A 23949-nucleotide genomic window follows, 5' to 3' on the forward strand; every position below is an offset into this window, starting at 1 on the left:
CTTCAGCGGCCAAACACTACTCTGTTGCACCTTAGTATTTGAGAAAAAATAAGTATTTAGGGTTCCACATGTCTAATTCTTATTTTTGAGCTCAGTTGTTCAAATTGTGGAAAGATGGTTTGGTTTGCTGTCTGTAATGGAAGAGGCTTTTGTGACTTAAAGTTCAGCTTTGTTGTAAGGATTTGCCTACCCCACCTAAGCCCTAGGACCTGGATCATTATAACTTCAGGTTTGTGATAAAAAAAAAAAAAATCCTATTAGTGAAATATATATAATAAAACACAAACCTAGAGTCGTCTACACTCAAATGCAGAATTATCTTCACTTTTCTGAACCATTGTTGATCAGTGTCTTTTAATCAACTGTTGTTTTGGTAATTTTTAGTGGATGTATGAAATCAGTTCTCTTAAAGTTCACACAGGTGTCCTAGCAGAGTAACCACAGGTGTAGATCAGCACATTTAGGCCAGCTATGAACATGAGGTGAACATGATTTCACCAAGTACAACATGTTCCTGGATCAAAGTCTTGGTTAATCCTGGAACAACATTCCTATCAACCAACCATATTTAAGGGACAAGTTTACAGTTTACAATATGTCAAGTTTAGGCTTATATACAACCAGGGTCTTCTACATCAGTGTCATTCACCTGTCATTTCCATCTGATTTTGGGGATAACTTATGGGTAGGGTTAGGGATAACACTACATTTTTCGGACAGATATACTGTTCCAGGATCAACAAAATATGTACATGTCTTACTTGGCAAAATCACAGTGACCATGGTGATACACTAACTTTGATTACCAGTCTAAGACTTTGTCAAGAGCGGGGCAAATTAGAGTCTGGATTAAGACATGCTGTTTTTTGTGCGGTAAATGTCGCAAAAAACAGTAAATTGACTAGTGCAAACCTTAGTAAACCTTGCATGATTCATTAAAATCCTCTCATTCCTATTAATTTTATATCTGAAAAGGAAACTCCAAATCTGGCCCTTTGTATTTTTGAACAATTCATCAAGCATTTTATCATTTAAAACCTACTAAACATCTTTTTTTGGGTAAATGTTTTGCATAAAGTGTGCACAGTTTGATATTTTGTCATCTAATGCAGTGACCTTCACACATTTTTAAGTGGGGCTTAAAGCACTGTATATGGAAGTACTTCAGCATGATGAATTCATCATATCATTTAGGCAATATATGACAAAAAAAAAAAAAGAAAAAGAAAAAGAAAAACAACAGTCTGATTATTTATATGGTCAAAGAGCAAGAAAGATTTAGTTTTCACACAGTTCTCACATCTGGCACAACAACAGCTAAACTGTAAATACATGATGGACACCATAAAACAGCTTGATTAATATCTGCCAGGTAGCAGAGGGCAGTAGTTTCATAGATTATCAGCTCATGTCCAACAGTTCAGTTCTCTTCATATTGCTTTCTCCTTATTAATTGGTAACCTGCAGAATTTACCCCCCAAAAGGCCACTTCTAGAGTTCGGCTCACTGTGATCCAGCCAGATGTAAATATACAGTGGCAGTAGAGATATGCGAGCATCTTCTGTGTTGTCTGAAGGTGAGTTCACTGCTGTTTTGGTAGCAGAAAGGTCAAGGCCTCCGTTTCTATTGGTCATTGGTCCTAGGCACTGCGTGGATCTCTCCCGAAGCCTGCAGAAACAACACGCAACGTATTACAAACACAAACGTATAACGCTGCTGGAATGTGACAGATGAAATGAGGCAGTTTATTCACACGCTCAAGTGAGAGGTAAACACATCTTTCAGGCTGAGAGACTTTTATTACATCGCCTACTTGAGCACAGCTCTGTATTCTAATGTCTCTCTGTCAGGATTCTCTCACTCTCTCTTTTAGTCAACCTCTGTCTCTGGCTAATTAATGAACCGAAGCAGACGCGACAATGATAGAACAGTCATATCACTCAAGAGCAAATGCGAGATGACTGGAGGAGATTATTTACACAATTGTGAGAGCGAACACATGCACCTAAAATGAATACAGTGACAAATTGCTCCAGTAACCCAACAACGCCAAAAGCTTTAAGAATCAAGGCAGAATTACAAGCATTAGTGAAAAGAATCTGCTCTATTTAATAGAACCTTCTGGGTTAAGTAAACAAAAACTTTTGTGTACTCATAATTATCTGTAAAAGGGTATCAATTTATATTTGTTTTCATATTATAACAGGAAAAATGTCTTGAAATCATACACCCAAAGGGCGCAATTTGTGCCGGAACAGGTCGGATGTGGATCAAGCATCTCCGCAATTTGATCCTCCACTTAATAAGGTGAATTCCTCACAAAGGCTTTTATGCTATGACTCATGATTCATGAAAGCTTTAAATAATAATGTTCGCTGGCAATAACTTGCAATAATTACATATAATTTGTTAATTATGTATAAGCATACACAAGCACACACGCTTGCAGGCTGAGTTTGATGCGACACGATTCTCCACTGGAGTGTGTTTACTTTTAATTGCTAGCAAAATGAACTTGTTAACACATTAATTTACTCTAATGCAAGATATTGAAGCCATCACTGTAGTAATGTTATTTCAATGCACCTGCCATGCTCAACCTAAACTAAAAATTAGTATGTGCATCGCAACATCCAGTAACTACATCAGGGAAATAAAACTTATTTATGTAGTACACTGCCATTAAAAAATTTAGGGTTGGTAAGATTTTTAAAAATATTTTTGAAAGGAGTCTCTTATGCTCACCAAGGCTGCATTTATTCTATCAAAATTCTATCAAAAATACAGTAAAAACAGTAGTAGGCCTATTTTAAAATATTATTACATTTAAAATAAAATAACTTTTCAGTATGAATATTAAAACATAATTTATTTTTGGAGATGCCAAAGCTGAATTTTCAGCATCATTACTCCAGTTTTCAGTGTCACACGATCCTTCAGAAATCATTCTAATATGCTATCAGTGTTGAAAACAGTTGTGCATTTGTGATCAATAGAAAAGAACAGCATATTTTTTTAATAGAAATGTTTTATAATATATTTTATAATATAACACTTTTGAATAATTTAATGCATCCTTTCTGAATAAACGTTTTAATTTATTTAAAAAAAATTACTAAACCCATACTTTTGAAAGGTAGTGTATATCAAATAAGTACTTTGCAGTATGCTTGAATAAAGAAGATATGAGACTGAAATCCTCCATAGTTTTGACATATACACAATAGTTATTTATAATGCCAGTCATGATCATGATATAATTGCTTTTGTTTTTTTGCTTTGTTTTATTCTTAATTTCAATGACCGTATATTAACCTAATTTTATATTAACTTCATTTATTTAGCTCAGCAGGGAAAATGGCATTTCATCTGCAAATCAATACCACACATAATACATTCCATTCACCACATGCCAAATAATCCATTTGTTGTCTTCCAGAACAAAAATCATATGCCCTATATATTTAAAATCAGTTGGCATGTGCTGTATAAGTTCTGTGCTCATAGAGAAACTAATACTTTTATTCAGTAAGGTTGCATTAAATTGACCAAAAGTGACAGTAAAGACATTTAAAATGTTATAAAAGCTTTATATTTCAAATAGGCTAAACGCTGTTCTTTTTATCTTTCTATTCAACAACAAAAACAGTTTTTTAACATTGATAATAATAATCAGAAATGTTTTTAAGCAGCAAATCAGCAAATTTGAATGATTTCTGAAGGATCATGTGACACCGAAGACCGGAATAATAATGCTGAAAATTCAGCTTTGACATCACAGGAATAAACTACATTTGAAAACATTTAAAAAAAGAAAATTGTGTATTAAAAATGTTAAATTCGTTTTTTAACCGCATATGTGAACAATTAGGGTTACACAATTCTACTAAGAATCAACTGGATTTTCACGAGTTCACACATTTAATCAGACAGAGTAATGAATATGCATATTTAGCATGCTGTCCGAGTGAGAGAGAGCTCCGGGCTCGGAATTTAGCTTGAACCCAGAGTAGCCTACTCCAGCCATATCCCTGGGTGGGATAGGAACAATCGAGAGGGAAGAGTTGGGGTGGTTGAGTGATGCTGAAAAACTGTCGTAGGATAGATGATGTAAGTCGACAATATAAAGGCCTCCTCTCATGCTGATTAGGTAGGCTATATTATCTGAACGTGCTCCTCCTGAACTTTGTTAATAAAACACTTAGCCTAGCACCCCCAAGAATATTGGACAGCAAAAAATACCAGAAAAAAATGCAATCGCTTTACCTTCTGAATCCTGTTGCCTTCATGTTTTTGGAGTACGTCACAATAGTGTTCCACACTTTGTCTTATTATCCTAATATCCGTCATCGGCAAACACTAGAAATCCAGTGGACATACTTCCATTTGATCCTTGTGAAAAAACAACAACAACACACACACACACACAGACACAAGAAGGAAGTTAACTTTATCGAAGAAGGATTAAACATTGTTATCAGCACCTTTTAGGAAAGAGTTAATGGACTTCTGAGACTTTGGATGTCAACGTGAGTTTTGAGAGGTGTAATGCAAGCCACAACACCTCAGACGGCAAGCTTCCATTTTAACGCCTCGAGTAGCCTAGGCTATACCAGCTCGCAAATGTGAGAGCCAGTGCAGGCAGCAAACTAACACACATACTCTATAATAAGAAAACATCATAGACAAGCCCTTCCTAGACACAAGGATGCTTGAAGGTTTCAGAGAGACAGAGGACCGAGTATGGAGAGAACATTAAATCGGCCAGGATTTACTTTTGTCATTTTGTCCACATTGACAGATAAAAGCTTGTGGTGAGGAACAAAAACGTTGCATTCCAAATAGCATTGTTGCCAGATATTTAATTTTATTTTAAATTCATGTATGTTTTTAATTTGTGTCCATGGTCTAGCTGGTTAAAGATTTGTTGAAGGTTTGCACAGGAATACTTTGTCAACTGAGCAGTGGTTTGTTCTGTTGCATGGACACGTCACTTGATGGCAGCACTGAGCAACAAGTCAGCAAGGACCTATTTGATTCATACCAGTAAAAAACATCTGGTATTAAAGGGTTAGGTCCCCCAAAAATTAAAATTATCCCATAATTTTCTCACCCTCAAGCCATCATAGGTGTATATCACTTTCTTCTTTCAGCCAAACACAATTGGAGTATTAAAAAATATCCTGGCTCTTCCAACTTTATAATGGGAGTGAATGGTACCTTAGATTTTGAAGCCCAAAAAAGTGCATCCATCCATCCATCATAAAAGTAATCCATACGGCTCCAGGGGGTTAATATAGGCCTTCTGAAGTGAAGTGATGGAGTTTTGTAAGAAAAATATCTATATTCATAATTTTATAAACTATTCTTTTCTGGCGTAAGAGTGACCTCTGACCCGACACATGACGTAGGATGTAGGAGTAGCGTAAGCTTAAATGAGAGTAGACGCTTCTCACGGTTCAAACAAATAGGACTCGGCAACAAATTCCCACATTTCTCTTTTAAAATTCTTGTTTTAGACTTTCGTGACGGGTGTTTTGTTTTGCTTGCGTTCGTCAATACGCCATATGTCGGGTCAGAGGTCACTCTTCTGCCGAAACTCGACTTGTGTACGCCCATTACCGGAAGCCAGTGTTTAGTATTTAAAGTTATAAATATTCTATTTTTCTAACAAAAATGCATTGCTTCGCTTCAGAAGGTCATTAATCCATTAACCCCCTGGAGTCGTATGGATTACTTTTATGATGAATGGATGCACTTTTTTGGGCTTCAAAATCTAAGGTACCATTCACTCCCATTATAAAGATATATTTTTTAACATAACTCATATTGTGTTTGGCTGAAAAAAGAAAGTCATACACACCTAGGATGGCTTGATGGCTTTTTGGGTGAACTAACCCTTTAAGAATCTGTTCAAATTATTAGATTAAAAGAAACTCATTAAAAATAAATTCAGCAATAAACTAGTTGTTTTCTTTATGAATGAATTTAATAACAGTCATGCTTGTCTTCTGTTTCTGCTCTAATTCTAGGTAGTGTGAAATGCCAACTGTGACAGAAAAGCACAGGTCTACAGGCTGAGAGTAATTCTCTGTGACTGAGCGTTTGGAACGTGTGTGGCGGACTGCCGTGCGTCCTCTTACACCAGTCGACGGTAGTGTCAGCGTGAAATCTCCGGTAATCAGCTCACGCTGCACCGTGCGTCCTGTTTTCTCCACAGGAGAACGAAATAGGGAACGCGTGAGTGAGCCCATAACCTGAACAGACTCACGCTTTGACAGCTACAGAGGAAAAGCACCCGAGCCACGGGCGATAACAACAATCCACCACAAACTACTTCACGCTCTGGAGTCATGCAGGCAATTTGCATGCACAACATTTTGTGCTTTTCATCTGTCTCTCTCTGTCGGTCCGTTTCGCCAATATCAATCGTTTCATATGCAACACATTCAGTCATTTGTTAAAGATTAAGAAATGGAAAAATGTGGGAGTGCATCAGCTCTCGATGGTTGGCAAACCCAAGCTTATGCAAATTATTTGCAGAATCTGTGTTACATTATTTTATAAAGGATTCAGATTGATCCTTTTCTGATCACAATTCTCACGCTCTATTTTGCCAGTCAGGCTTTGTGAACCATCTGGAGCGTTGCTCTGACAACGGGGGAGGATGTCATGGTAACATTAACGGGGGTTACCCAGGAAACGTAGTCGCCATGGAGACTGCATCACAAGGCGGACTCAAGGCGTGATCTCTCTCAGTCTTTCAGTCTCCGTTCTGTAGTCTGCCATTCCATCGAGTCCAACAGCTTTTTTTTCACCAACCATCTAAGCCTTCTTTTCAGCTGCTTCTTTTTTCCATAATTCAAAACCACTGTGACGTCTCACTTTGAGGGGAAAGCGTGAACACACTATTTTTAGGCTAGATGTGATGTGATTTTTTACATAATCTGGAGATGACTATATCTTCGCACACCGAATAACTTGATCACAAAACAAAGATCTATTTCCTTTCATTCGGTACAAACCAATTTCATTTGGTACAGGCAAGTCAAATTCAATAGACACACGTAGCTTTGATTACATTATTAATAAAGCGTATTGTTTTTTTCACATTCATTGAGTCTGCACTGGGTGATTCTTCAATTAGGGGAACTTTTTGAATATACTTTTTGAATTTTTTTTAATCTACGTTAATCTATGCTATTTATCATGGAATAAAAATCAGATGGCCTTGATAACCTTGAGAAAAAGTTAGTCAGTTATGAGCCAATAAACCTAATTTAAAAATACATAATAAATGGATTGTTTCAGAATTAAAACAGTATCTACACTAATAGAAATCCACTCTAAGGTCATGATTTCTTCTTAACTCTAAATATTAATGATATTATGTCACATATTATCATAACCATGTAGAAACATTGTCTTGAAAAGACAAAAAATAAATAAATAACTAAAATCTGTAGTGACAGCAGTATTGGGGACAGCAATTCTTTGTTATAAAAACATTCTAATTTTACACATAAATAGCAAATGAATAAAAAATATGGTTTATTTTAAGTTACATTTCATTATAGATGTATGGTAGAAGAGAAGTTAAAAAGTCATAGTAGGAGACAATTCTGGCAAATTAAATGAGGAGATCAACAGTGCCCGCCTCCTTTTTCAGCAGCGCTGGTTCCAGAAGTATTTTTTCCATTCATTTTTCCCATAGGAATTTTTAAAAAGTCTTTGTTAAAGTATTATAAGCCATGAAACAAGCCAATTAGCTACGAGGTGAATCACAACACTACAAACTTTCATTTGAAGCAAAAAAGTTTTTTTTTTAAATCTGACAAAAATACAGAAGTTCAAGACTGTGTAATTAACTGCTTTAATGATGGAAAGAACTACAATCCCATGAAGCATTGCGAACAGCATAATCGAATTAAAAACAATGGAAAAATATAAAACTATAGATTTACAAATGTTAATATATATATATATATATATATATATATATATATATATATATATTAGGTTTATTGCAAAATATACTTATACATACAAACATTTAAGTATTTTGAGAGCTTAGAGAGACTGACTCGATTACGTCATTCGCAGTGTTCATGGAAGTGGGCGGAGCTAAAGAGCTTTTTTGGTTCATGTTACTTTTTTCAACTGATTGGTGTCATTTTCTCTACAGCATTATGGGTAATGTAGTTTTTCACCAGGAATTCTGCTGGTAAACATGATTATTTTAAAAATAAGCTGAAATAATGGGGCTTTTACCCTGTGGAACCCGACTGTTTCACTCTATTAAAGAGACACATTAAAAACTATTTTAATCTATTCTTTAAAACAAGGATAGGATTTTTGATTTATTGATTTTTTTTTTAATAAAAGCGTTTTTCTTTAAAATCATCCTAAATGACAGAAATTTCCCCTATTTGAATCACCCATATATTCAACAAAATACATATGATCAACACAGCATTATCTTCAGTTTGTTCACATTAATAGCGACACATATTCGGTTGTTTCACTTTGCCACAAAACGTAAGATATTGCGAATACTAATGTATTATGATGATTATATGTTAACACTGGTAACAAACGCAGACTAACGAGCACAATATATGCAGTGTGAGTGGTGCTTCTTTTTACTCCCTGACCTGAACCCTATCCTTTGTGCTGTAGACCAATACAACACGTGAATCTGAGTTTGGCACCTTTCTACCAAAAAAGCGCCCCGATTTACTTCAGTCTATTATGCTGGCTTGTCTAAAACATGTAGGGTACAACGGATCTAAAGGCCATCGGGGGTAAAATGCCCTTTGATTTACTTACTCCCAAAACTCTGAAAAGCAACAAAAACGACCACAGTACTTTCCTAAACACCTGTTGAAGCTGATTTAATCTATAGTTTTTCAGTACCTGTTGAATAAGTGTAACTTAACCAAAAACTCAGTTACAGAAGGTTGATGTTGCTACTTGTAGTCCAACTAACTGTGTTCTGTAATTGGGAGGTAATAGTTTTAATTTTGTGAAAAGAGGGCTAATATTACTGTAACTGCTTCAGTCACAATGTGAAATATGACTGTGCTTACATTGTAGCTCCATGAAATGCCAAAAAATGAGTAAATAAACTAAAAATAGCTACATGGTTCGCTGAAGTGATAATTTTGAACAAATATGTACTTAAATGTTACTCTAAAATAGTGCTGTCAAATCAATTAATCTTGATTAATTGCATCTAACATAAAAGTTAGATGCTTTTATGTTTAGATGCGATTAATCGCGATTAATCGGTTTGGAAGGGCTACTCTAAAAATATCTTCCTATATCAAAAGTATTTGCATATGGTGACAAATTCTTCCCTCTAGTTGCCTTTTAAATCAAAACATACTAATTGTTGCATTTACTTTATTCAAATTAAGTAAAAAAAAAAAATATTTTCAACTGTCATATACTTTGGGACCAGAACAAAAAAAGGGGGGCTTTTAGCCCCGTCGTACCCTAATAACGCGGCACCTTACATTTTCTGTGGTGCCATCATGATGATTGTTGTAAGACTGTCTGGCACTGCACATGATTTACACGTCTGTGAAAATCTTTTTAATATTCACACAGTTTTGATTGTTCTGGTTGGAGTAGTTTGTCTGTTTGAAAGCACTATTTATTCCTTCCTCTACGACCATATATTCCGATTTACTGAGTGAGGATGTGCTCTGTGTCCGTTTCAGATCTTCTGTGGAGTTGAGATGCTGACAGCTGCCGACGTGGAGGTATTGTGCATGCTCTTCCCCATCGGTTTCCCGGTGATAAAAGTAATTGAAATTGGACACAATGACAGGGACGGGCAGCGCAATGGTCAATACGCCAGCGATGGCGCACAAAGAACCCACAATTTTGCCTCCTATGGTTACTGGATGCATGTCTCCATAGCCGACAGTGGTCATGGTAACCACAGCCCACCAAAAAGCATCAGGGATGCTGCTGAAACTCGAGGAAGGGTCGTCAGCCTCCGCAAAGTATACGGCGCTGGAAAACAAGATGACCCCGATGAAGAGAAAGAAGATGAGGAGTCCCAGCTCCCTCATGCTGGCTTTTAGGGTCTGGCCGAGAATTTGGAGGCCTTTGGAGTGGCGCGAGAGCTTGAAGATGCGAAAGACCCGAACCAGACGGATCACGCGGAGGATGGCGAGAGACATGGCTTGCTGACCGTTGGCCTGGCTCTCGGCTAACTCCGTCCCCAAAGTGATGAAGTAAGGAATAATAGCCACAATATCAATAATATTCATAATGTTTTTGGAAAAAGTAGCCTTGCTGGGACACGCAAAGAATCGCACGAGCAGTTCGAAAGAGAACCAGATGATGCAAAGGGTCTCGATCACAAAGAAAGGGTCTGTGAAAGTGCTGGACACAAAAGGACCAGTGCCATTTACAATAGGCGAGACAGGAGTCGGGTCCTTGTCATCCCTAAACTCGGGCAGGGTCTCCAAACAGAAAATAACAATTGAAATCAAAATGACCAAAACAGACACAATAGCAATTCCCCTTGCAGGACCAGAGCTCTCTGGGTACTCAAACAAAAGCCAAACCTGTCTCTGGAATTCGTGGTTTGGCAAAGGTCGCTCTTCTTCTTTGATAAATCCCTCGTCCTCGCGAAATTTCTCCATGGCTTCCTCGCCAAGTTGATAAAAGCGAATTTCCTCCGAGAAGATATCAATGGGCACATTCACGGGTCTCCGAATACGCCCCCCTGATTGATAGTAGTACAGGATGGCATCGAAGCTCGGTCGGTTCCTGTCAAAGAAATACTCGTTTCTGAGCGGGTCAAAGTAGCGCATCCTCTTTTTCGGGTCCCCGAGCAACGTGTCCGGGAACTGGTTGAAAGTTTTCAGCTGGGTCTCGAAGCGCAGTCCCGAGATGTTGATGACCACTCGCTCGCAGCACTCGTGGTCGGGCTCGTATCGATCAAGCGACAGGTGACTGGGCAGCCCCGCGCTTTCCTCCAGCATGTTTTCGCACGCGACCACTGTCATGATGTCCTTCTCCGTCTCCGCGTACCCGTGGTTGTCGGCGTTGTTCCCTCTGTGGCTGGCTGAGGGTGAGTCAATGAGGTTGTAGTGGTCATCCATACAGGTGAGGAGACGGAGCGGCAGAGGGCGACCCGCCTCCCCTACCTAACATCGGGTGAATTGAGGGTTTCTCTGTCGCGCGCTCTCTTTTGCTTCTTAACACACTGTCGCCGCCCCACGGAGCTTTATAAAGACATGTCTACTCCCGCCCACGGCAAACATATGCCTGACACATTTCCAACACTCGCCCAATCGGAGCGCAACAAGAAAAGATAGTCGATTCTCTGTGCGCGCGCGCGCCATTGTGTTTTGCCTTGCGCGCATTACGCAAATCATTCACATAAAGTATACACAACACCACTCAAGTTTAAATAATTGACACAATACCAAAGACGTGCTCTCCCACACAGTGTGTGAATTATACAAAGACTTTTTAAAGCAATGCATGTTCTTTTTTTGTTCTAAGGTTCTTTTCTTGCAACCAAAATCTTTTAAGCCTTTACGACATGTAACTAACAGTCACCTATCTTAAAAACGCTTTACAAAACTAGCCTATAACGTTTTCCCATTCGATACTTAACGTAACTGTTGCAATGTACAGGCTACCTCCTCAGGCGAGCACGATTTCCGAGTTTATTTAGTTTGATATATAGTTTAATCTTCTTATAAGAGTGCAGACCGACACATCTGTCATTATCATTTGCAAATGACAAATACAGTAGGCTAAATAAAAATGTAAAACATCTAGAAACTAATTGTGTCTCAGAATCTCATATTGGTTTAACAACAGATCCCGACTTCGCAGGATCCTAATAGCACAACAAACGTTGTCACGATAAAATGCCATTCGATGTGTTGTTTACAAAAGGAAGAGCGTGTCGAAATTATGTCAAATGATGTCATAAGTCTGTTTGCTTAAACGACGCAAGTGTTCTTGTTTTATCATTTTTGCAAAAATAGCTTAGCTAAACAATTACTCCCGTTTTTATACATTATGATGGTTATGATGACTTAACGCATGAATTATTGTCTTGTGGCTGAACGTTCCAATGAAGACAACGGAGCTCTCCATGGTGCTGAAGATGTGCGCGCGCTTCAGCGAGCACGCGAGGGAGGAAAACATGATGAGACTGACCTGTATCTGCGGAAGAAAATCACATCTTCGCAGTTAGACGTTTATTTCACGATGTTGTGTCAAATTATCAAGGCGAAAAGAGTCTGGTAATTTTTGGTAGTTGGGTTGTTGAGTAGTTGGTAACACTTTATTTTACAGTGACCCTTACACATTTTACATGTAGTTACTATAGTAATAACAGTCAATTATGCGTAGTTACATGCAAGTAACTATGTATATCTATGTCCTTAACCCAGTATATAGGAAGTACATGTAGCCTAGTTAATTACTATTACTTAGTAGCCTACTTAATTGTATAATTACACAAGGACACCTCAAAATATAGTGTAACCCCCAACCACAGACACATTGTGTTTTCATGTTTTATGGGGACATTCCACAGACACTTTATACTGTAAATACTGTATATTCTATATATACCTATATTCTATCTATATTTTTTACCCTAAAAACTACCCATCACAGAAAACTTTCTGCACTTTTACATTTCCAGAAAACATAATTTAGTCTGATTTATAAGCTCCTCATGGGGGGAAAAAACGTTTGAGAGAAAAAAAACTTCCTCACAAAGGCTCTTTATTTCTGCTTATATGCTTATTGTAGTGTTCAGTAGAACAACCTTCACCACTGCAAAGTCAATAAAAGCACATTTATGCAGAAACATCTTTTTGCAAGGACAGATAAGTCCTCCAAACAGCATTGAATTTGCTTTTTCTTCAGATTTGAGAAGAATGATGTTGTGAGCCTTGATGTGTCCCTTGCACTCAATCTTATCTTCAATGAGCGCTTTGACACGCAGGGAGGAGAGGGTGAGTAGTACAGATACTCTCTTCATATTCAGCCTTCACCATCGTCATCACAGAGCTGTTAAGATGGCAGCTCTCTCCTACATTTCACCCTCTCTCTTCATCTCATTCAAGCACATACTGGTCCTCAACTCAAGAGGGAACCTGTTTCCGTGATTATGTTTCTGTCTGTGTGTCCTCGTTCCTGAGCTCATGTTAAGCAATCCCCATTTCTGATAATGGAATCCGTTCTCCACTGTGATCGGTAGCTGGTGTGTGTCATGATTGCACAAGCAGGGATTGGCTAGCCATTGATTAAACAGGTTATTTGCACAGCATGAGCCATCAAGAGAGCACAGGGGTGATTCATCTTTGTAAAAAAAGAGCTCAGAGTAATTAAATATTCATGAGCATTTTTGGTTTTGCCCTTTGTGTGTGCCTGCAAATAGTAATGCATTAATAATCAGAATTTAAAGTGAAACTATTCTTTAAATGACTGGTCAGATGGCTTTATGAATTCTTGCACGGCAAAGGCAGCAGAAAATACAACAGGGGAAGGGAAATAAAATACAGATTAAGTGCTATGAGACATTGTGTCTAGACTGTCCAGTAAATATTAGCTTGGTGAAATGTAAGGCCTCTGTGCCTCTAATTTGCAACTCGCTGGTGAGCAAAAGCAGAAATCGATGAGGGTTTGGGGTCACTGATCAGGAGGCTAAGCTGGAGATCATTACATGTTCACATTGGTCAAGGTCAGTGCAGGATATAGAAATATTTTCTAGACTGTCAGCAGTCAGAGACAGGCCTAATAGCAAAAGAATGGCAAAATCTCTGTGTGGATATCTGTGTTTTTTTTTTTAACTATTATGGCTATGATCTTCAAAGGCTGGTCAGTCATCATCTACACTATTAAAAATAAAGGTTCGAAGAGTGGGTTTTCACAGAAATACCATGGAAGAAAAATTGTGGGTTCCCCAATTTAACCTTTCAGTGAGCGGTTCTTAAATGTGGGGTATGTGATTCGGAAAACGACCAGCAGATTTTGAAAATACACAATTCAAATGGTCCTACCTTCTTTCCTCCAACGCTGGCTCTGACTCCACCCATTGGAAGAACATGGACGCGCAATCATGCACGAGCGAAAACTCAGATGCGCGAGAGATTGTGATGACGATTTACTACTAATCATGGAACCGGCTTTACTGACGAGATGCACATGCGTCACGAGCTTTGAGTATGCGCACGAAGGGGGTCACGTACGCTGGGGGGAGGGGGGTGTGGTACGACCGTTTGATTGACCAACTTACTGTCCAATGATTCCAGGTGGTCTTGGAAATGATTGGCTGGAGTTTTTGAAGTCCTGCCCGTTCCACAGTTGATTAAATTGCTTAATTTTCATTTCAGTGCTTCTAACTCAGTGGCTGTAAGTGGATTAGGAATAGGATTTCAAGTTATTTTGAAAAAATGGACAAAAAAGAGAATAACATACCCCACCTTTAAAAGAACCATTTTTCTTTCTGTGAAGAACATTTTAATGATCTAAAGAACCGTTTTTTTCACTATAAAGAACTTTTTGTGTAATGGAAAGGTTCCATGGATGTTTAAGGATCTTCATGGAACCATTGATGCCAATAAAGGACCTTTATTTGTAAGAGTGTAGGATACTGTGTGCGGTATGGAAAGTAAAAAAAGAATGGCATATATTGTCTTGAATTATTGTTTTTTATGTATTATTTTTTGGTCAAAGACTTGCCTTTTGGTAAAGTAATGTTTGTAGACCACCAAAAATACTGCATTTATATTATTTTTTGGATAGAGACCATATTTTAATGGCAATTAAGCACATTCCCCCCCGAATTCTCATGACTGTTATTATTCTCAGTGAAGATTCTAAAGAAAAAACTTTTTTTTTTTTGGCAATACAATGATTTCTTAAATTTAAATCAATTAATTTAATGGCAGAACAACATGATATTTGAGCACTTTAAATAATTATGTTTTATTTACATTACAGCATGAAGATTGGGAGTTAGATTTAATGACAATATGTCACAATGCCAATGAAAAGTCTTAATTATCTTCATTATTTCATTTTCTTTTAGCAGATATAATTATTTTTCTCTGATTTTGGCTGAAAATGATTTGGTCATGATTTTGTGAGTCAAACCTAACTCATTTCAAACTCATCTTCTCTTTTTATATAGAATAAAGTCTCATGTTTTGGCAATATTATTGAATGCATCTTCTTTCCTCCCCACTGCTAATTAGGCAGTGCTACCAATCAGAACATCTGCTGCCATGGTAATTAGAAAAACAAACACACATCAACGACTTGGACACCTATTTCCATGGGAGTAATCGCTGACACCTCCTCAACTCTGCGAACCATTTTAACCATGGGGAAATATAACATTCTCACAGGTATGCTCCCATATAAGTACATGCACACACAAACTTACAGTTACTTTGAAAACAATGTAACATCTCACGCAGAAAAAAATGCAATTAGAAGAGAATGAGCAAGCAAAATGATGCATATTGTTCTTTGTAAGGCATTAATTTGTATGTGTTATTCTTGTTAAATGAGAAAAGCAAAACAAAGAAATTTATACATCACCAGTCTGGCATTGCATAAGAACTTCTAAATCACTTGCACTTGAGTGTGCGTGGCCAATTGTGGGGCTTGTTGCAGAGAGAGAGAGAGAGAGAGAGAGAGAGAGAGAGAGAGAGAGAGAGAGAGAGAGAGAGAGAGAGAGAGAGAGAGAGAGAGAGAGAGAGAGAGAGAGAGAGAGAGAGAGAGAGAGAGAGAGAGAGAGAGAGAGAGAGAGAGAGAGAGAGAAGCAGCACAAACTGTTTTCAACATTGATAATAAGAAGAAATGTTTCTTCATGTGATACTGAAGATTAGAGTAATTACTAATGAAAATGCAGCTTTGCAATCTCAGGAATAAATAACATTTTAAAATATATTAAAATATTTTAATATTTCACAATATTACTGTTTTTACTGTATTTTTGATCAAATAAATGCATAAGGTGAGCATAAGAGACTTCTTTCAGAAACATGAATATTAGGGTGAAGGACAAAGGGAAGGAGATTAGTGGCCGTAACTCGTCTCTCTTTATTTCTCTCCACACCTCTCCTCTTTAGGGCTCTGTCAGTGTAATAAATAGACTGAGAATAGACGGGTTAATCTCCCTCCTGGCTATTAGGTTATATCTCAACATGCCCTTCGGGGGGCCATGTGTGAATGCACCTCCCGTAACGTTATCCTGACAGCGGGTCTGTTTGAGACACACTCCACAGATTGTCTGCATGTGTCTTTCATCCATTCTTCCACTACATCAGCGAGAGTTCTCATGCTTCTGTTACCAGAGGACATCGACTGTTTCGATTCATCAGCTGCAGATGTCTGAAGAATGCTTGATGTGGAGTTCACATCAGTCAACACATACTGAACAAGCGGGGCAGCGGATGAGATTCATTTGAACGTCTGGCATTAGGCATGTCAATGTAAATCATTCTGCGGTTAGTAGTATGAAAACAAACAGAAGGATGACATTTCCTTTATTCTGTGGCTCAAATAAATATTAATTTCGCTGCTATTTTCCTGAGAGATGTTTTGTGGTGACTCATCATGACTGACACTTATTTTCACTTCCAACAATAAACCAAAGATTCAGTTGAGTAATATTTTGACTGCTGTGTGATAAACATGGCAATTAAGTGCTAGTATATATATACGGTATATATATATATATATTTCCTACAGCAGAACCAAATAAACGCTTTCCATGTTTTTGGCATATTAAACAAATATGTTGCAATGACTCTTGCATACACAAGTCGGTTGTGAGTCGGTTAGTGTATTGAATGTGTTATAGTGTTGTGTCCCTGGTTGTTGTTCGTTCAGCCAATTAAATATTGAAAGTATCAATGTCTTTTTATATATTTTCAGTGCATAGAGTTTTACAGATGCTTTTATTCACTGTAGCTTACAATTAATTTCAGATTTGTTCACTCATACACTACCATTCAAAAGTTTGGGGTTGGTATGATTTCTCTTATATGCTTAACAAAGCTGTATTTATTTGATTTAAGAATACCAGGGGCGTCACTAGGATTTTCATTTTAAGCCCCCAATTAGGGTATGATTTTCTTTAAAAAAAAAAAAAGTTAACACTTTAGTTTAGGATCTAATGCTCAGTATTAATTTCATTACCATGCAAAGTCAGGGGTTTATAATCACTAACGTCCCAAATGTGAGGTAGGCCATATAGGGGGGTTCGGGTTTTCCCCGAGAAAATTTTGATTTCTCTGATCTACATATGTGCATTTTAAGATGTTTTGAAGGCCAAAAAAAATTGGATAACAGCTTTAAAACCATGTCAGTTTTTTAGGCAGCTGATTATTTTTCTCTCCTCATTAGCATCACACTCTTTTTCTCTTTGTTTTTATCTTGCCCTGTCTCTTCCGCTCCTAAAGCTGAGCTTTGACTGATATAGGCTTTTCATTTTTGTCTGTCAGTGAAGAAAGTAAACATAGGGTCAACTGATAGGTTGCATTCACAATATGTAAGCTACACATTCATTATTGATTTTATGCCTAATACAGGGCCGTAGACAGGGCTTTATAATCAAAGAGGTCCTAAATTTGAGGTTGGTAGGGGGTTAAAAAAATTTATTTCTCTGATATGTGCATTTCAAGACGTTTTTAAGACCAAAAAAAGGATAAGAAATAGCTTTAAAACCATTTCAGTGGGCAGTAGATTATTTATCAATACCTGCTCTCTCCTCATCTACATCACTCTATCTTTTTTCTCAGTCTCTTCATCCCTTTCTCTTCCACTCCTAAAGCTTAGCTTTTTAAATTTACTATAGGCTACAGTTTGTATTATATTCTCAATATGTACACATTCATTATTAATCTTGTGTCTAACATGATGAAAACGGCTTTAATGCTTCTTGTCCCCTCACAATGACAGTAAACTAATTATTAGCCTACATTACATGTTACATAGGCCTAGTATTTTCAGTTCAAAATGGCGAAAATAGACAAAACTATATTAGTTTGCGTGATTATTTTTTGTCATTCGTTTAACATTTATGACCTAAAAAAATGTCAAATATGAAATGTTAAGTTTAGCTACTTACATCTTATCTCGCACTTGACCGTACGCGTCGAGTCGCACTGTTAAAATTCGCGCTCAGCAGCGTCTGTGAACACAAAGCCCGCCTACTTTGATTTGATTGGTCATCTCAAATATTCTGACATTGACGAGCAGTGACAGACCAATGAGGCTCAGATGAACACACACACACGCACACACACACACACACACACCCTGTCCTCTGTTTCTCTCGGCTCGGCTCGGCGCCGCTGCGGATTGAAGATGAAGAACGCGCTGAATCTGATTATAAAAAGACTGAAGCGAACACGAATTTGTGTAGCCTACATTAAATCACAAATTTTTAGGACAAAAAAGGGCCTAGCGACGCCCCTGAAAAATACAGTAAAGACAGTACAAATATTTTTAAAATGTATTATTTTATTAATTCAATAATTAATTCATTCATTATTACTCTGAATCAGTCTTCAGAAATCATTTTTATATGCAGATTTGCTGCTCAAGAAATATTAATTAATTCATTATTATCAATGTTGAAAACAGTTGTGCTGCTTAATATTATTGTGGAAACCTTTATGCGCTTTAGAAACTACAAAAGAAACTAAAATCTAAATATTTAATGTTAACTTTTTAACAATTGAATGTCTTTGCTGAATAAAATTTTTATTTGTTTCAACAACAACAACAAATTCTTTTTTTTTGTTCAACAACAAAACACTAACTTTTGAAGGATAGTGTAATGGGGACTGAGGCTATCAAAAATGTCCATTATGAAAGTGAATAAAAGACATGTAAAGATACCTTAAAAGTCAGTGTACTTGTGTTTATTGCCATTGACATCAAACCTAATGCGGAAAGTAGCATTTTTAGAGAAAAAGCCATCCAATGGCTTCAGAATGCTTGCAATACAGTGCACAAGTTGTATTTATGATGTATTATTTTGTATCCTTACAGAGCACTCTGGACATTCTGTAAAATATCTTCTATGTTCCACCGAAGAAAGAATGTTTGGAACGACGGAGGGTTAGTAAATGATGACAGAATTTCCATTTTTGAACAAGTTATCCCTTTAAAACTGTATTATATGATATAAACAGCCATATAAAGTATATATAAAGCCAACAAGCAAACCTGTTCTCTGGTGTAAAACACCTAAAACACTTTAATAAATGTGCAAAGTGCTTCAAAACAACTGGATGGCTGCCCCCCTCCCCCAATACTCCTGATGCTTCCTATAGGAGCTGTCAGACAGGCAAGCCTAGACACACATGCAATCTGCTCTACAGGGGGAAAAAGGTTCCCCTACCCCTGTGTCTCATTTATCACAACAGTCCAACAAACACACACACACATAGACACACAGGTAGACATCTTGTCCTCCCCTGCAAACTAATGGAAAAACACTCACGTGGTTTGCAATTGACATACATACATATTACAACATCTATTTATGTGAAAAAAAAGAAGCCATGCACACACACACGCACGCTCCTGCATAATACATGCGCGCACGCTCGCACACTTATAACCCATAATCCACCCACACAGAAATTGAGAAGGGTTTTCCCCTGGTGCAGAATTAAAGAGCTCACGTGTTCCCAGCCCCCTCTTCCTCTTACCTCTTCCTTCCTGCACCTCGGAGCTGGGAAACACTGGCAGCTGAGCACCTCACAGAGCGTATTCATTATGTAGAGCGAGATTACCCTGGACACACTCTACAGGCTTCCATAACATAACAAATATATGCCCTGTGTTTATATGCGGATGGGTTATTGCCAATAAACAATTTCCGGAAAAATCCTCCATTTGCAGCTCAACATCAATACTGGGTTACATAGGGAATACCATAAAAATAACACATGTACAACAATTATGGTATAGCACAGTGAATTATGCAAAAAGAGCAGAGCTGGTTTATCATAAAGGAAGCTAAGTGGCAAGCTGAGGAGACCCGATAAGAAAGAGAGAGAAAAAAGCATGAAATATTCCCTTATACAAAGCAACTTTTTAAAATTTCTGACGGAAATGTGCAGGTTTGCACGTACAAAAGTCAGCACCAGGATGCTAGGCTGCTGTGGGTGGTAACCAGGGCTTTTATTTGATTTATTTTTATTTTTATTTGAGGCTTTTTACAGTTCAGAATCCTTATGACATGGCGTGATTACACCTAAACTGTAAGCTAAAAGTGTGTCTGCGTGGGTCTATAGCAATACCCTGCACTAATGAAACCTGAGTGCTCACTGCTGGCATCAGGTAATGTGTTAATTTTGGTAATTGAGGTGAGCTGTGTGAAATGTTACCAGAATGGACTTCCTCCATAAAGAACTGATTGCAAGGAAGACATCAGGACTCCCACTGGCTCCAGTTCCTGAACTAACGCACTTAAAAAACAATCTCAAATCACTCTTCAAGTTTCTGGTTAATATAATGACGCACTTGAGCTATGTTGCGCAACTTGGATTGATCTGTGCATTATTACTGTAGCATTTTGAACTGCATTCTACTGCATGTTCATAACAGCTGTATGCACTGTATATTATATTGATCAAATGTCTTTTTGCATCTCCATCCGTGTGTATATGAATTTCAATGTGATGTTTAAGAGAGAGCTTTAAACTAGCATGCTGTTATCACTAAGTGTTTTAGATTACACTGAAGTCAATCAGTATGTGATATTAATAGCAGTGGGAGGAACCAAATTGCCTCCGAAAGTAAGGTAAGGGTTGTCATTTAAATGATCCAAGCTTTCATATCCTAACTAGGTCAGGCAGATGACATCAAATGTTCACCTGTTTGTGTCTGCGTGTGACATATATCGATGCTGTGGTGTTTTCTGGAGCCAGTTGCAAAAAGCCATTATGTTAAGACTGTGTCCAAAGAACTAGTATGACCAACTAGCATTCAGGCCGCATTTACATTACTCGACCCGATTCCGATTTTTTCCTCCCATGCGGCACAGATCGGATATGACCCACGAACGTGAAACGTGCATTTGCGTATGTTAGTGGACGGTTCGGAAGTGGACAGCAAGCGAACACTGCTACATTCACTCAGACTTCAGCAAGGGCTCTCCTTTTTTTTCTCTGCCTTAAGAGACCAATGCTTTTATTATCATTTCGTCTGCGTCCATTACAAATGGCGCCGTTCTTACTTCTTTTTCGGCCTAAGCTTTTCCAGGTCAGTGCGTCTACCTTGGGTTGTTTCACCAAATGTAAATGCAGATATGGGATATGGGTCACTTTAACAAAAAAGTAGTAAGCTGTTCGTCAAAAAAGAAAAGAAAAAAAAGGATACAGTCAAATATTGAAATCTGGCATCTGGACTTTCAGTGTAAATGTGGTCCTAGTTAGGTGTAATCAATCTTACTTTTTGGTATCAAATTAGACCAATCTACATGTAATGTAACTTAATGTAACTGACTTAAAAAAGTTATGAACAGTATACTGAAAAAAATATGATGACTAACTTGTAAGAATATTCTAAGCAGTTTATGCAACTGGGCCCTGATTAAATGCTTGAAAGCTCATTGTGGGAGACCTGTAGTCCAGAGGCTGTGAAACTGTCAAACCTTTCTCTTTTTTCTCCAATTATGTTTTTGTCTAATATAAATATACACTATCATTCAAAAGTTTGGAGTAGAAACGAGTTTCACAAGTTTTTGAAAACAATACCCTATGTTATTGTCCCATGTAAACTACAAAAACGCGTCATGCGCATGTATGTTATGTGTTCAGTATATAGTTTTTTTACAAAGTGACATCGCCAACTACTGGCCTGGCAGCAGAATACAATTTTTTTTAGTGGTTTTCACAGATCCGTTTGAACGGGGATCATCTTGACAGGTGTCGTCTGGACGCGGAAAATGCCATTTTTAGTACATCGTTGTGGGTTAAACGTACTCTTAGACTTGGTGAGCATAAGAAACTTCTTTCAAAAACAAGCAAAATGTAACCGAATAGTAACGTTAAGCTACGGTTTGTGTGTATTCGCCTTTGTTCCTTCTCAGTTCTCGTTCATTTTAAGTGGTTCTGTGGTGTGACCATATGACCAACTATTTCCAGTAACCTCAATTAGTATAAGGTCACAAAAGCTCCATTTATAGTAATTATAGAAGAAATATTTTTTTTAAGAACAGCTTTTTGGAATTCTCGCATGTCACACCACAGGATAGGCTACTACAGAAACTGCTTGATTTAACAACTATAAAGGAGGCTTTTTTGGATTTGGTGGTTTAAGGGCATGGAGAATGAGACAATTAGAATGATATGAGAGATTATGTTGTGTCATTGTCCAACCCATAAAAGCCCTTAGATAATTATTTGAATTGACTGTAGTGAAATGTATAATCCTCCAAAAAAAACAAAGAAAAGGAATACAAATCCTTGTAATAAAGGCACAATGAATACAAGCACCACAAATGATTTTGATTCCATCTTAATGATTTTAATTTGGTTCACATCGGGATCTCTCTGAAGTGGAGGGGAAAGTGGGTTAGATCTCAAGAGTCGACTCCGTGTTCTAGAAGCAACATGGATCTTTTTCTCGCACGTGAGTCTTGCGAGATGTTTATCTTCCTGTGAAAATAAAACCGTGATTTAATGAAGTTCTACGCATTCCCTCCATTGTGAGGTGCATTATAAATAGTTTGCAACTATGGGTTTTATAAACCTACAGCACTCCAAGGATCTGTGTCACATTATTATGTGGACTTTGAAGTACATTACAAATGTATGCGTTATGTCATCAAAATATACCATAGAAAGTAATACCAGAAGACATGCTTTATCTTTTCCATTCTAAAGATATAAACACCTTAACATTTTTATATAAACATGTTTAATTTCTTAACAGTTATTACTGTGGAACAGTCAGATTACTTCAATGTCCTTAAAACACCAAACAAATAGAGCAATTGCATCTGAAGATTAAACAGAAATTCAAAGCAGAAAGGAACTGAAAAAATTGAATAACAGTAACTGACAGCTAGGGCACAGTGACACAAATGCTTGGTTTGGTGCTTTTGAGGTCAGTGCAAACCCAAAACATTGAAGTGAACATGGTTTTGTTTGGGAAAAGTTGGATTTTTCTATCAGATTCTCCATTCGAGTCAAAGAAGCCAAAGGCCGCTTGGTAATTATTGCAGTCGTCTCACTTAACGCCCATGCTTGAGTTACAGCTAAAGGGTGAACAAACTAACTATAGAGGCGAGTGGGGTTTGGGTTGGATGAGGACGCTTCATTTTTGGGCTGTGTTCAATATACTATTCTGTTGCTGCACCCATTAGGCAGCATAGGAGGATTTGTTAAATGTTAGAGTAGAGCCATCGTCTGACCCCTGGAGTCATCATGCACAGAAAGGCCAGTTCCCTTCGTCTGTTAAATGCCACGGAAATGTCATTAACATAAAAATGGACAGGAAGTAACTGAACGGGATCTAGAATGCCATTCAGATTGGACAGTTCAGAACCCTCAAGGAAACATAAAACCATTTTAAAAGTCTTCCTCTAGTGTACAGCATTCTCTCTTTGACATCCAATTTAATTCTTAAAAGTAAATAAATGTAGCTGGCAGTCAATAAAGTGATCTTAGTTTTTTGTGTATGAATCTTCTGATTTATAAGAAACATGACAAAAAATAAATAAATAAAATGAATGCACGTCTTCTATAAATGAACATATCTTAAATTTCGATATTAAAATTCTTTAAAATATTATTTATTTCTATACATTTTAATGTAATGAAGAAAAACATCTCATTAAAAGGTTGAAATAAAAATTCTTAAGTTATTTGGTAATATGTTTAATTATTTCTTGAGAATACAAAGTAGTCAAATGGTACT

At 37.4% G+C, this 23949-nt stretch overlaps 1 protein-coding gene and 1 long non-coding RNA gene across 2 annotated transcripts; one reads left to right on the top strand and one right to left on the bottom strand.

Moving 5' to 3' along the window:
• Positions 1–337: 337 nt before the first annotated feature.
• On the bottom strand, positions 338–11226 carry kcna3a (potassium voltage-gated channel, shaker-related subfamily, member 3a). The gene is made up of 3 exons (XM_077197928.1): positions 6696–11226; positions 4267–4392; positions 338–1668 (listed from the first exon to the last, which is right to left on the bottom strand). The coding sequence occupies exon 1, from the start codon at positions 11121–11123 to the stop codon at positions 9576–9578; it is 1548 nt and encodes a 515-aa protein (XP_077054043.1). The 5' UTR covers positions 11124–11226; the 3' UTR covers positions 338–1668; positions 4267–4392; positions 6696–9575.
• LOC143706240 (uncharacterized) lies at positions 9703–19129 on the top strand. Its single transcript, XR_013192955.1, has 4 exons — positions 9703–10247; positions 12919–13007; positions 15252–15404; positions 19066–19129. It is a non-coding gene; the product is annotated as an uncharacterized LOC143706240 (long non-coding RNA).
• The last annotated feature ends 4820 nt before the right edge of the window (positions 19130–23949 follow it).

This window comes from Siphateles boraxobius, unplaced genomic scaffold (genome assembly GCF_051911475.1).
Source record: "Siphateles boraxobius isolate OS27281-9 unplaced genomic scaffold, OSU_SipBor_1 41, whole genome shotgun sequence".
In the NCBI taxonomy this organism is placed as follows: domain Eukaryota; kingdom Metazoa; phylum Chordata; class Actinopteri; order Cypriniformes; family Leuciscidae; genus Siphateles; species Siphateles boraxobius.

Coding starts and splice junctions, on each gene's coding strand:
- kcna3a (XM_077197928.1), bottom strand. CDS start 11,123: ATGGATGACCACTACAACCTCATTGACTCACCCTCAGCCAGCCACAGA.